This window comes from Odontesthes bonariensis, chromosome 23, assembly GCF_027942865.1.
Source record: "Odontesthes bonariensis isolate fOdoBon6 chromosome 23, fOdoBon6.hap1, whole genome shotgun sequence".
Classification (NCBI taxonomy): domain Eukaryota; kingdom Metazoa; phylum Chordata; class Actinopteri; order Atheriniformes; family Atherinopsidae; genus Odontesthes; species Odontesthes bonariensis.
In genome coordinates, this window is record NC_134528.1 from 24299068 (window position 1) to 24313501 (window position 14434).

General features: G+C 41.0%; 1 protein-coding gene across 1 annotated transcript in view; it reads right to left on the minus strand.

The window, feature by feature from the left end:
• Window positions 1-13361: 13361 nt before the first annotated feature.
• spata20 (spermatogenesis associated 20) overlaps window positions 13362-14434 on the minus strand; it is a 49113-nt gene continuing 48040 nt past the window's right edge. Inside the window, exon 16 of the mRNA XM_075457660.1 lies at window positions 13362-14335. Coding sequence (XP_075313775.1) covers window positions 14141-14335 — 195 coding nt within the window. The 3' untranslated portion in view covers window positions 13362-14140. The remainder of the gene's footprint in view (window positions 14336-14434) is intronic.

Here is a 14434-nt window from a genome sequence, read left to right on the forward strand (position 1 = left end):
AAAATGCATGCCACCACACATAACAACCATCCATCCATTTTTTCTATACCTGCTGATTCCGTCGGTCGGGTCGCAGGAGCCTATCCAAGTTATCCCATCGGGCGAGAGGCAGAGTACACCCTGGACAGGCTGCCAGTCCATCACAGGGCCACACAGAGACAAAAAACCACACTCACTCCTAAGGACAATTTTAGAGACACCAATTAACCTAACATGCATGTTTTTGGACACACATACACAGGGAGAACGTGCAAACTCCACACAGAAAGGCCCCAGCCAGGAGTTGAACTTGGAAACCTCTTGCTGTGAGGCGACGGTGCGAACCACCACACCACCGTGCAGCTCACATAACAACCAAAGAAGTCAAACCAATCACTTACGGTAAACTGGAAGAACAGTTCCTACTGGCATCCTCGTACCTCTTCTTATCCAGTGCTGATGGGTTTGAAATACACACTTTCCAATCATTATCATTCAATCATTTACTGCTGGGAGACTGAAAAATGAGACCACCTGTTAACTGGCAACACATAGCACACACATGATTACACACACACACGTAAAATCAACACAGCAAGAAGAAGAATTATGTGACGCCTTTATTTTCTAGGCAAAATGTACTTAATGATAATAGTTATATTGATTATAATACAGTATTTATAGAATGGTGGCAGCCTGCTGCAGTAGCTCTGGGCATATTGTGTCTTCCTTTACACCTTTAGATTTTCGAATGGGATTTTCTTTCCTTTTTGCATTGGTTTGGATGCTGTGCTGGAAGGATTTCTGCTGTTATGATGATATAACCATTACCACAAGAAAGTTGTCTGCACGTTGGAGCAGTTGATTGAGCTTTCCAAAGCCCAACTAATGCCTGGAATAAGACCCCAAATACCAATGAGTTGAAGAGGAGATGTCAAGGATGCAAAGAAAAAAAACTAAATGGAGACAAAGGAGGAAGAAGTTCAAACCATTTCTTCACTTGATCATCATGGAAGCGTGGGAACATTGGTGGTTAAAATGGACGACTTGGAGCATGAGGACACAGCAGGAATATCAGGGAGGCAATAACATTTTTTTTCATCAAAACTCAACTGCAGGAAAAACTCCTCTCTACTCAATATCTGGTCTCTTTTTTTTTTTGCCATTAGACAGTCTTTATGTCTCTTATTGGTAATCTTTTTGTGTTACATTATGCCAGTGTAATGTCTCAGAGAATTATGTTGACATTTATCTCTCTTTGTATTGCAATAAAACATAAAAAATATATAGAATTATAATGGTCCTTAGTGTAGTGGTAAGATTGCCACCTTTCATGAAGATGACTTGGGTTCAAATCCCCTGCATGAATCCCCTTGGGCAAGACCGCTTGCCTGCCTACCTGTAAGTTGCTTTGGATAAAAGCATCTGCCAAATGCATAACTATAATAAAAAATATATGTATATTCAGTGCTGCCATAACAGACAAGTAAATATGTGCAACCGATACTTAGGGATCAAACTTAGTGTGGCTCCACTACAGCTATGACTCTATCATCTCTCCACCTTCACCCGGACTGACACCGTTTGGCTGGATGCACTTTGCTGCTCCTGACTGCTTTTGGAATGCTGCCTACTCTAAAGTCTAAACCATGATCCGCCACTCCTGCCTACGCAAATCTGTCATGTACACATCACAGGCTAAAAGATGATACAGAAAAAACATGAAGGGGCAGATAAAAGAGGTAAAAGGGTGACGGGCATAAATAAATATAGCAAATATAGCATCTCATGCTAGGCAGTGAATGATTTTAGTGTTTTTTTTAACCTGTTTCTCCCACTGAAATCTGCTTCATCCCCACCTCTCAGAACTATAAGTTACTTGATCATTCGTTGGATGGTATCGGGGAAGACGGAGAGTTTCCTGCTGATGGGTTTTGGGTATTTTGGGGAAATAGCTCAGTTGCGATTTTTAAATATTATATATATCAGACCTCCTTACATTTATGTATTTCAAAAAGTTTAATAATCAAAATGAAGTGAAAATAGCATGACAAACCGGGAGGTCCATCATGGCTTGTCATGACATACTGATTAAGATGCGGATCTTGCCTTAAAAGGTGACCAAGAAGGAATGTGCAACAGACAGGCTTCTGAGAGTCAACAACCACAGTGCTCAGGCTCTACATTACATTACATTACGGTCATTTTGCAGACGCTTTTAACCAAAGCGACTTACAATAAGTGCGTTCAACATCGGTAGGCAAAAGAACTTCAGGTCACAAGAAATCATAAGTGCATTTCCTTCCAAAACCAAACAGCTAAGAGCAAAACTAGTGCTAGAGTAAGTGCGATAGGTCAGGTACCTCAGCCTCTCACCAACTGCACACCAGTCACAGCGGGTAGGGGAAGAAATAAAAGAGGTAAGAAAAGCAGGAATGGGATTCAAACCCTGGTTCGGGTAGGGGGCATCTACGAGATGACCGGAGTCAGACCAGATGACAGAGAGTTCTGCAAAAAGTGAGATCCTTCATTTCATTCACAACTTAATGAATAAATAAATAAACAGAGGATTTAAAGGCGACAAATCATTTGACTGCAATATTTCTGCTTAAAGCTGCCAGAGTCTACTCGAGTGACACGAGCAGGACAACCCTAAACTGGAAAAAGTTAAGATATGATAAACGTAAAGACGCGCTTATTCTTACATTTATTTCATTACAGACAGATTACAGACCCACAACATTTCATGTTTTGTCTCGGCAGCGTCATTTCATTCGTTAACATGCATAAAGTTTTGCTTTTCAGGCAAAACGCATTCCGAAAACAACCTTGGGTGACAGTAAAACTTTAACCACTTTGTGCTACCGTGTCTTCTCATAACACTCGGAAGACATTCTGCTTTGAAGATACCAAGCAATGGTGTGGTTGAAGTGTTATTTCCAACAGTAATCCCGGCTATGATGGTTCTTTATGCAGCGCGGTCCAAGGGCTCGAAGATCAGAGGTGTGCAGCTTAGGCTCGCACCTTTGCCTTTTACACACAAAAATTCCTCCAAGTTCCTTGAATTATTTAATGATATCATACACTGTAGAGGGGACATATATGCAAATCCCTTCTAATCTTCCTTTGAGGATAAAACATTTCAATAATTTTCTCACAAGTTAAGAAACTGAAGCTCTTCTGCCCATCTTTGCTTAAGGAGACGGCCTCTAGTGAACACAGCTTTAGTTAAAAAAAAAGAAAAGCACTATCACTTTCAAGGAAGATTTTATTTCATTTATTTACGAGCATAATTTAAAATCTGTTGCAAGCCTGAAATGGGGGGGGGGGGGGGGATTGAATGAAGGAAACAATAAATATCCTGGGTCTGTACAATTTGCATCATTCCTTAGCATCCTTCAGCTGCTCCTGTGTAATCTTTGGTGGCTGATTTCAGTTCAAGTTATTAAAAAGAAAAGATAACCCAAAGCAAATGAGTGAAACCAAGTTATTGAATGTCAGGTTAATATTGTGGAGTAGATAAAGTAGAAAAAAAATTATTCACATGGCTCAACTCAGACTTTAAGGAAGAATCCGGTATTAATTTCAAAGAAACAAGATTATTGATGCTTTGTGTAGACCCCGAGGTGAAGAATTACATTACATAACATGCCATACTATGCAACGATAAAGCATCCTCATTCCTTACATTGGAAAACTCCAGTATATCAGGATAGTATGACCCTGATGCACCCCACTCAACAAGTTCCTCCCTTGGGTTGATGAGATGATTCTCTTTGGGAGTTGTTGTGTTTATCAGACAGGCATCAGGTGTTGAATACTTATTTCTGACTCACTCACACACACACACACTCATGGAGTAGATTACTTACCTCAGTCATAATGCAATTTAACAAATCAGATTTTTACAAGTAAGAAAAACAAAAGTTTTCCACTGTGGTGAAAGTTGATATCTCGGAGTTTTCTAAATGAAGCTGCCTAAAGTGCTCAGCGACACGCTCTGACAGATCGCATCGGAGTGGGGAGAAATCATGAGACACATCTGGTTCTTCAGCTCTGTGACAGAAGAGCAAAATAAAAGCATCACGTCTTCACCCCTTCACACACACACACACATATTTTTTCTCCCCCGCTTCTGAGTGTTCCTCCTTTCTCTACAAGTTAGTGTGCTGCTGTTCTCAGCCCCCTGTGGCCTCATTATCACTCAGACCGAGACGCGACAGCCATCTCTGATAGCACAGACAACAGCACACACACACACGACCTAAGATAGCCTTTGCTTTCATCCAAAACGCCGACTGTTGCTCTTACACACATACAGTGACATGACTAAATAATGTGAAACCAAAAGACATGGTGAATAATAAAGCAATGACACATACGCAAACATCCCCAGACCTGTAAACACAACGCTGAAGTTTAACCTTACACTGAACACACACTCCCACAAAAATGCAGCTTGGATGGCCAACTTGTTCCAAAGATTCAGAACTTCCAAATTACTCAAAAAACATGTGCAAACCACATTTCAAAACAGAAATCCCAACACGCATCATCTTTGTTATATGAAATCCCATCTGGAAATTTCCAGTCTGACTCTCTTAGCAGGTGAAGCTATCTGCTGCTCCGACTGTGTGCTGCCCTCCGGCATCTCAACCACATCAAACTTTTCACCTCTCAAACTCTTCGGTTTGTAACCAAAAAGCCAAAGCTTGGTACGAGTTAAAAAGCCTGCGAGCCATTTGGATTCAGATGGAGAAAGCGGCAAACCCACCGTCTCGACAGCATAACGGTGGAAGCATTTAGCTCAAGAGACAGAAAAGTTAGTGAATGTAGATGTGTGGTCTTATCATACAGGACAGGACCAGCAAAACAAGCCCTCCTGTGTTCAACTGGAACAGGAGTTCGTTTCACCTCATTTAGATCGGATCACATCAAGGCTTTTGTTTCAAAATCTGAACAAAAATGTTTCAAGTTGGTCCAAATTTGGTCCAAGTTGGTCTTTTACACAAATATATGGGGGGATTAGTCCAATTCCAGCATAACTTCACTGGATTCCAATGGAGACATCCTAAGATACGGAGAAGAAAGAAGTGAGGGTCTCATTTCTGTACGCAAAGGGAGCTTCACAGACCAGAAAAGTTCTGTGGAAGGTGCTGAATTTAGGTCCTGAAGGTAGTTAGAGGTACGAATGAAAGATCTATTTTTGTCACATGTGGGTACAAAGTTGTTCTATTAAAGAAGGTACCAATATTCAAGGTGCAGTACCTTTTCTTCACCCACTTATTTAAGTAAAAAGTGTCATGTCAACCAAGTAAGAATACTATATCACAAGCTAAATGTAATTTGAGTAAAGACATCATCATCATGGTATGGTGCCTCTTTATATCACTGTATAAAAGGTTGTTAACTCGAAGTATCAGTGTGTGAGCAGCAAGTTCATCATGGAGATGGAGTTACTAATATAGTTTATCATAAAAGGACACCAGATGAACCTAAGGGATGATTTTTAAGACTGATTTCTTTGATTCAGGGTGAGATACTGGACCATTTGAACATTTATTTAAATGAAACCATGTGAAATGTGTCCCAGACGGCGTTCAAATTTTTTTGTAAAACTTAGTTCACAAAACAAGTTTTTCAAGTCTAAGACAAATGGCCCAGATCTCAGGTTAATCTGGGGTTTGTCACCAATTACCATGTGTTAACATTCCTAGGATTTGTGAGGCTTCGGATACTAGGGGGAGACCCAGAAAAGATAAATAACAAACAAATATACAACAAGCATGACTGAGAGTATTGCGAAGAAACTGCGGTCTGTCCAGGAAATTGAGTAGAATTTAATTAAATGCTGGAAAAGCCTTCCATGCCTCCGATGTTGCCAGCATACTCGAGACAGAGAAGTCATGGAGAGAAACTTCCACTTTCTCTTCAACAGTCAGGTGAGCAAAACAGACTGAATCCCCATTAGCTCCTCGTATCACATTCCAATGTTAGTGACAAGAAACTGGAGCAGGAACAGTTTGAGGAAGTTTAGTCTGACGAGTCTGGACAAAAAAAATATATTTATATCTTGTTGTGTGTGACCCCCTGGCTCAGATTTGCTGTGTGGTGTCAGTACGGCGCGCCCTTCAAAACTCCCAAAACAAAAGAGAAACACATTGCGTCGTTTAAACGATCCGACAACCCGCCGACTCTGAAAATGTTTGTCTGAACTTGGCTAAAGAATCGAAAAAGCCTGTGGTTCTGGTGGTTTAACCTTTGTAAACGTTTTGTGTTATATCATCCGTTCCCCTTAAAAGCTCATTCTGACTAGTAGCTATGTTAAACACATATTGAGGAGCACTTGAGAAGAGTTGCAATTTTGATTTGCAACCAAAGAACCTGAGAGGATCTGAGACGCAATCTAAAAGATCACATTATTTCTTATTTCAACGGCTAATAACATTTTAAAAATGGCTGATTAAAATGTTTTTATTGTTTTCTTTAGCTACTGGGTTTTACTTGCATGATCATATGACTGTCACGCCCTTCATTTGGGTGTTACGATTTGTCAGCACGATATGGGCTCCAAAAAAAGTCAACTAAACTATTTTATCAGATCTGAGCCATGTAGCCAGCTTCATAATCAGCAGGGCCCACAGGTCAGCTGGGGTCAACCACTAATCTCTGTGCTAATTAAAATCTAGCTTGTGCAGCTCATCAAAACAATTAGTGGAGAACAAGAATGAGAGGACTAATGGAATTCAAGACGGGAGGGGGGATAAACGTTGTGTATACATATGAGTGTGTGTGTGTGTGAGAGAGAGAGAGGGAAGAAAAGGATGCCAGTGTGTTGAACGCCCACAAATCATCCTTACTATCAAAGACTGTGGGTGATAACTCACCAACTCTCATTTCAAAGGAAATTAAAGCTAATCAAAAAAATAGCTCAATTGAACCCGGAAGAGAAACATGCCATTACCGGAAATGGCTTACAAACCCAGCTGTTGTAAAAAACAGGAAGTGGAATGTCTTTCAAACTGTTAACCATTCCAAAATAATATGAGACTCCAAGATAAAACCTAAGGGATTATTTGGGGGACATCTTAATATAAGAAGCCTTGTACCTAAATCTGACCAAATTCAGCATATATTAACAGAATCTAACCTTGATTATCTTAGGCTACGGCTACACGAAAACGTTTTTCACTGTAAACGATACTTTTTCTTATCGTTTGGCTGTCGCGGCCACACGGAGCCGGCGTTCCCACTAGCCCAAAACGATAGTTTTTGAGAACGGGTTCCAGAGTGGGAAGATTTGGAAACGGTGTCGTTTCGTTTTCATTGTTACAGCAAAAACGTTTCTGCGTCAGTCACATGGCTAACGCAGTGACGTATACACATACGTCAGTGACCAGAACAAAAAGCGGCTTCTATTCAAAATCCGGAAGAAGAAGACAACACAACAAGGACAGACAGCGATCATCATGGACCCCACAACATTGATAGCAGCACTGCTGCAGACACTGCTAACTACAGCGGCATTATTGAAGGAACAAGCTTTGCGCTGATAGAAGTAGGGGCGTACACGCATGCGCATTGCTTCTATTGTTCTGGTGTAACCAGTGGGGGTGGCTTACAGCGCACCTAGAGGTGTTTCGTGTGTACTGCATCGTTTCATCGTTTTTCATCGTTTTCGTCTGGACCTGTCTTTACATAAGCGTTGCCATATGGCCGCAATAATTTTTGTACCCGTTTTCAAAAAAACCCTCGTTTCATTTTCGTGTAGCCGTAGCCTTAGGCTACATGCCCACGACAACGGTAACGACAGATAAACGCAGAACATTTCGACAGATGTGCCTATCTTGCACACGGTGACGGCGTTTTTAGGAGTTCAAAACGGAGAAAACGCAAAAGCCCTCCAGAGTGGAGATCTTGAAAACGATCCAACCTCTCGTCGCCGTAGGAACAGTTCAAAACGCAGAAGTGCGTTTTTTGCACACGTTAAGTCCCACATCTCACTATATTTATTTTGGACACTCTCCCAATCCACATTATCCACTGCCTTCCTGGCTTTGTAGTTCAGTGTCGTGTTCAGGAGCAACTGGACCTCATCATCTGTCCAAACAAAGTTTGAAGGCGTACTGTTGTTGCCGCCGCGCTTCGCCATTTTCTTCCAACTGACGCGGAGGAAGTAGCCACAAAACAGGCATTTCTCATATTTATTAATATATAACAATATAACTCATATAACAATACCAAAGGTATTGTTGCTACTGCCACCTACGTCCGGGGTGTGCATACTACATCGGCAAACTGCGAGTTTTATGAGTTTTATACGTTTTCCCTGTTCCCATGGATAGACAGATATCCACCCCCAAGCGCTCGTGAGAACGCAGATAAATTGTGGAGGAAAAAAACGGACATCTGCGTTTATGCTTCAGAGCGTTGGCATGGGCACGTAGCCTTAGTCTGTCTGAAACCTGGCTTCATGCTAACTCACCATCTGCAGCAATTATGGTATCAGGTCTATAGACGAGATAGAGTGGGCTCTAAAGGAGGAGGAGTTATGATATACATAAAGAACAGCATTCAATGTGAAGAGATAATCTTGACAAATTGTAGTTTAGAATATTTTGCTTTAAAAATAATCTTATCACCTCAAATGTCTCTTAGCCTTATGGCAATCTATCGTCCACCCAACTCCGGTATCGATTTCTATGACAAGTTACAAACCATGCTGACAAATTAAAATTTTGATAAGGAGGTATTATTAATTGGGGATATGAATGTAAACTGGGGAGATAGATTAGCCAGGAGAAACCTCAAACAAATAACACATCGCTTTGATCTCACACAATTAACCAAGGTCCCAACAAGAATAACACAATCCACAAAAACTCAAATTGACTTGATATTTAGCAATAGACCAGAAAGAATCCCAAAATCCCTAAACATGATCACAGGGCTATCTGACCACAATTTAGTACTTGTGGCCAGAAAATGATCAAAAAAGAGATTTAGTGTCTCTACTGTCAAAGAACAGGAATCGTTTAGAATACCTATTAAAGATCAGGAAATCTTTAAAAACACAGTGAACAATTTTAACTGGGACTCCTTGTTAACTGGAAAAGGTGTAAATGAGGGAAGCAAAATACTTTCCAGAAAATCACAGTGCACCATTAAAGAATTCAATTGTAGGTTTACACACAGGAAAAAAAGAAGTAGTCTTCCATGGATAAATGCAGATATCCTGAAAAAAATGAAGGAGCGTGACTTTGCACTAAAAAGGGTCATCAAAACAAAAATGCCTTGTGACAAACACCCTTTTGCAATGTTAAGGAACAGTAACAACTATGTTAAGAAAATCTAGGGCCAATTTCTTTCTGACTACAATCAGTGAGGCAAGATGTAATTTGGAGGTAGTCTGGGATCAGCTGAAAAAATTAATGGGGCAACAACACAAACCAAGAAAACCTCTTGAACTAATTGTGGATGAAAATCGCATCAGAGACCCAGCTAAAGTAGCTGCAACATTGAATCAGTACTTTGTTGACTCAGTCACAGCCATTGCTGAGTGCTTCCCACCTGTAAACGTCGAGATGTGTAAAGTCCCTTCAACAGAACCTAATCTTGTTTTTACACATGCAACTGAAGCAAACACTGAATCAATTATCAGAACTTAAACCGTCCAAAACTAAAGATGTGTATGGAATGGACACTATAATGCTTCAGCACTAGTCAGTCCCATCACAAAAATCATTAATCAATACATAAGCCAAGCAGAGTTCCCAATCACGTGGAAAACAGCCACTGTAGTACCCATTTTTAAATCAGGAAACCCACAATCCATCTCTAATTACAGACCTATTAGTATTTTACCTGTAATGTCTAAGATCCTTGAGAAATGGACATGTGAACAAATTACAGATTATTTAACCAACAGCTCCTTTCATCTTCACCCACTTCAATTTGGATTTCGACCAAACCATTCAACTGAGTCAGCTAATTGTTATTTAATTGAGAATATCAAGTTATCACTTGACAATAACAACACTGTAGGGGCACTTTTTCTTGAACCTAAAAAGATATTTGATACAGTAAACCACCAGATTCTATTATCCATTTTTAACTTCTCTGACAGTGCAATAAAACGGATACATTCTTATCTCTCTCAGCGCTCACAAACTGTCCGTATTGCCAATAATTAGTCCGAACCTCTCTGTGTGACGGCTGGCCTGCTGCAGGGTTCCATATTAGCACCTGTCTTATTTTGCATGTATGTTAATGACCTACCATTGATATGCCCAGATGTTAATATTCAAATGTATGCTGTTGACACGGTTTTGTATGCACACAGATCCTCAAAAACTGAGGTTGCTGCCAAACTCACAAATGTAATGGTTAAAATTACAAATTGGTTGAATCACTGTTGTTTACAACTCAATGTCTCCAACACGTAGGTATGTTTTTCACTAAATCACATAAAGTAATTCAAGATGCAGATATTATAGTGTCAGGAGAAAACGCGAGAAAAGATTACAAATTGTTCAAGAATACAAATACTTGGAGATTAATCTGGACTCCAAACTTAATTTTAGGTCACATGTAAAACAAACTTGCAAAAAAGTCAAATTTAATTTAGCAAATTTCAGATTTATTAGAAATTCTATGTCCTTTCAAGCTGAACAAAATGTTCATGCACTCAATGGTTCTTTCTCATTTCACATATTGTCTAACAAGCTGGTCTCAGACTAACCCCACCTTTCTGAAACCGTTACCGTCTTTATACAAGCAGACACTGAAAGAACTTGACAATAAACCAAAACACTTTCATCACTGCTTCATTTTATCAAAATGCAATCTTTTAAGTTGGGACAATCTTATTAAGTACACGAATGTTTGTCAGACATACAAAATCCTACATGAGATGGCCCCACCTCCTCTTAGTGATTTTATCAGTCTAAGAACATCTACACATAGATGGGGTGACTGTATTATTCCATTAAGAAAAAGTGCCTTTAGTCAGTCATTTTTTTCCTGTTAAAGCTTCTCACGAATGGAATACCATTCCCACAACAATTAGAGACATCATCAATTATTTTGCGCTCAATTTAAACAATGGCTGATCAGTAGTCAGACTTGTTAACATTAAACCCCTGCTGGTGACATAACGTGTTTTACTTGTGAATGTGTGATTCTCTTTTGACCTAGTATAAACCTCGTTTTTCTGATTTTATCAGCCCTGTTTGTTTGCTTTTATTAAACGCTTTGCTGCTGCTACGTGTGCTTAAAGAGCTATGCTGATCCTCAGAACTACTTCTATTTGTGTCTTCCTACCATCATTGTTGCTCTCTCTATTATGAACTAACACTGTTTTAATATGTCGTTCTTAATTGTTGATGATTTTATTGTTTAGCATTCCATGCTTTTTTTAGGGTCCCATTGTACAACTGGCCACCAGGACTACAGATGAAAACTAGCCTTTGGCTAACTCTGGCATGTTACACTTGTACTGTTATTAATATGCACTGTCCTGTTAATAAATAAAATTGAATTGAATTGAAGAATAAATGAGGAGCCAGTGGTTCAAACATGCTTGCAGGGCTACAGCCCAGCAGAAATATCAAGACTGAGAGCCACCAGAGAGGTCCCAAGCTGCTATGACAGGGTGAGACACAGAGGGAGGAAAGGAGGAAGAACACTGTGAGGGGACCTGGTGGTAGAACATGTGACCCAAAGTGACAAAAAGCCTGACTGCTCTCGGTTTGGAAGAGTGAGGCTGGGACACTTTGGAGCCAATATGGGACAGCGTGGCTGCCTCTTTTTCTCTTCTATCCCTGTTATTCATATTGCTGCTCCTCTTGGGTAATACTATTAGACAGCATGGCATACATTTCCATTGCTATCTAGATGATGCTCCAAGCACACTGCAAGCATGTTTTAAAGTGTTCTAAATTCAAAATAAACGGAAGTTATTATCTTTGGACCAGAGCACTCCAGGATGAAACTGTCCAAATACAGTAGTTACTCGAGATGGCATTATCTTGGCTTCCAGTACTACAGTGAGGAACCTTGGAGGGTTTTTTTTTTACCAAGATCTGCCCTCACACACATATAAAACAGGTTTCTAGGACTGCCTTCTTTCACCTTCGTAATATTGCCGAAAATTAGGAGCATCCTGTCTCAGAGTGATGCAGAAAAACTAGTGTATGCATTTGTTAATTCAAGATTGGACTACTGTAATTCTTTATTATTGGGCTGTCCCACATATTCTCTGAAAAGCCTTCAGCTGATCCAAAATGCTGCAGCCAGAGTTCTGATGAGAACTAACAGGAGATCATATTTCTTCAGTTTTAGCTTCTCTTCATTGGCTCCCTGTTAAATTCAGAACAGAATTTAAGATTTTTCTCCTCACATAAGGATCTCATAGTGCGATATTTTCCCAACCGAGCACTTCACTCTCAGAGTTTCAAAACGTAGAATGGGAGGCAGAGCCTTCAGTTACCAGGCCCCTCTCAGAAGAACCAGCTGCCAGTTCTTCCTGTTAAAAGGGAAGTTTTACTTTCCACTGTCACCGTGTGCATGCTCAGTGTTTGCCTTGATTGGATTATGATAGTATCACAATGCGCTGGATCATAACTGCTTTAAAATGGACTATATTTTCAAAATGCCTTACATTCTGTTGGAATTTGCTGCTCTATAAATAGAACTGCAAACTAAACTGAAACCCTTCTCCTCTCTTGGACATTTCTTGTTCTCTCGCAGAAGAAGCCGCCTGCCAAAGTCCCACCACTTGTCCCTGAGGCGACAAGGCCTTCGCCAGATCTGAGAGGAAGGAGTGGAATGAGGGGGGATTGGCTCACAAACTTAGGAGAAAAAAAGGAAGCAAAAGTAAATAAGTGCAGATGGCGAATGTGTTCTCGCAGGGCGATTCCTTTCACCTCAGACGATCGGGGGACACGGTGGAAACCTCCTCCCATCTTTTCTTCTCTTTCGCTCCCACAGCACGACCCTCCGAGACAAACTGCCTCGCCTAAACATCAGCAGGCCATCTGTCTCTCTGTCCACACAAACACGCACACACTCTCATCTGCCTCCTCTTCCTGCAGCCACACATTTCCAATACCTTCATCCAGTCTGCAGGGGGGAGAGATGGGGGAAAAGAACATAAAACCACAGGTTGTTCTCTTCATGAGACCAAAGAAAAGAAGCGAAAAAGCAAGAGTGCTGGGACACATGCTCTTCCTTCCTCGTGGAGTTTTCCCATCAAGAGCCGACTCGCATGCATCGCAGGAATGTCCTAAAAATATCAAACACGTGTCACTTACTGTGCACTGTCTCAAGGTTGAAGAGAAGAAAACAGAGGAATCTTTTCCAATATATCAGAGGGACACTGCTTGCGAGAGGCATATATTTAATGAAGTTGTGCGTATACATGCTGCGTATTCCTGATCTCTGAGCCTCGAGACAAAATTCACAGGAGTATCCTCAGCGTTGTGATGATTCTGAGATCAGAACAGTCAAACAAACGGAGTCGGAGCTGGTGGCTCATTAAAGAGCTGCTCGTTCAACTTTTCAAAAGTAAACACCTATGAACCAACCTTTTATTTGTTTCTTTTTTCTTTTTTTTTTTTAAATTACACTCAAACGAAACTTCCAAGGCTTCCACTGTCAGATCCCAGTGACGTGAGCGTGGGAGCTGGAACGCAGTGCTGGGAGAGGACATCAGAGCAGCTCGCTTCATCTGCAGAGCATCATCAGTCCAGTTCATCCTAGGTTACGCTCTATTAGGAGTCTGAAGTTTACTTCTGGGCTAACAGTGAAGCCAAAACATTTTGCACAAGTGCTGGCTGCCTTTGCTGCTTCCTCCTCAGGACATTATACACCTGAATTTCAACATGACTCTGACAGACCGTCTATCAACGCCTGAGAAAATAATAAAACTGGAGCTGACACTTAGCTGCTAATGTAGAATAGGCTGGAGCTCTAGGGGATGCCCTCATGATGCCTACTTCAGTCAATAGAGCTCATTGGCTTTTAAATCCCTGGCATTCGATCAGGTTAAAGACAGAATTGGCTGCTGCTAACAGCTATGAATGAAAATTAAAAAAAAAAAAAAGCTGGAGATTTGCTGTTTTTGCATTCTTATCGCTAAACATTGTCAGTTCTCCCGGTCTCATTCTGTCTGCAAGTCCGTGGTCCCATCCAGGAGCAGCCGGCGTAGTTCCTGAGGGTCCGTGACGGGCAGAGAGCATGTGAAGTCCTGACAGACGTAGGCTGTGGAGGCACAACCCAGCTGGGACATGGAGGAGAGAACGGGCAGGCGCTGGCACAGGAAACTCTCTGGATTCCCATCAGTGAGCATCAAGACCTGTCAGGGGTGAGAAAGAAAGAAAAAACAGAGCGTTTAATGCCAGAAGGCTGGCTCGAGCTGCCTCACAAATACAGGCCGCACTTTACATCCACAGAC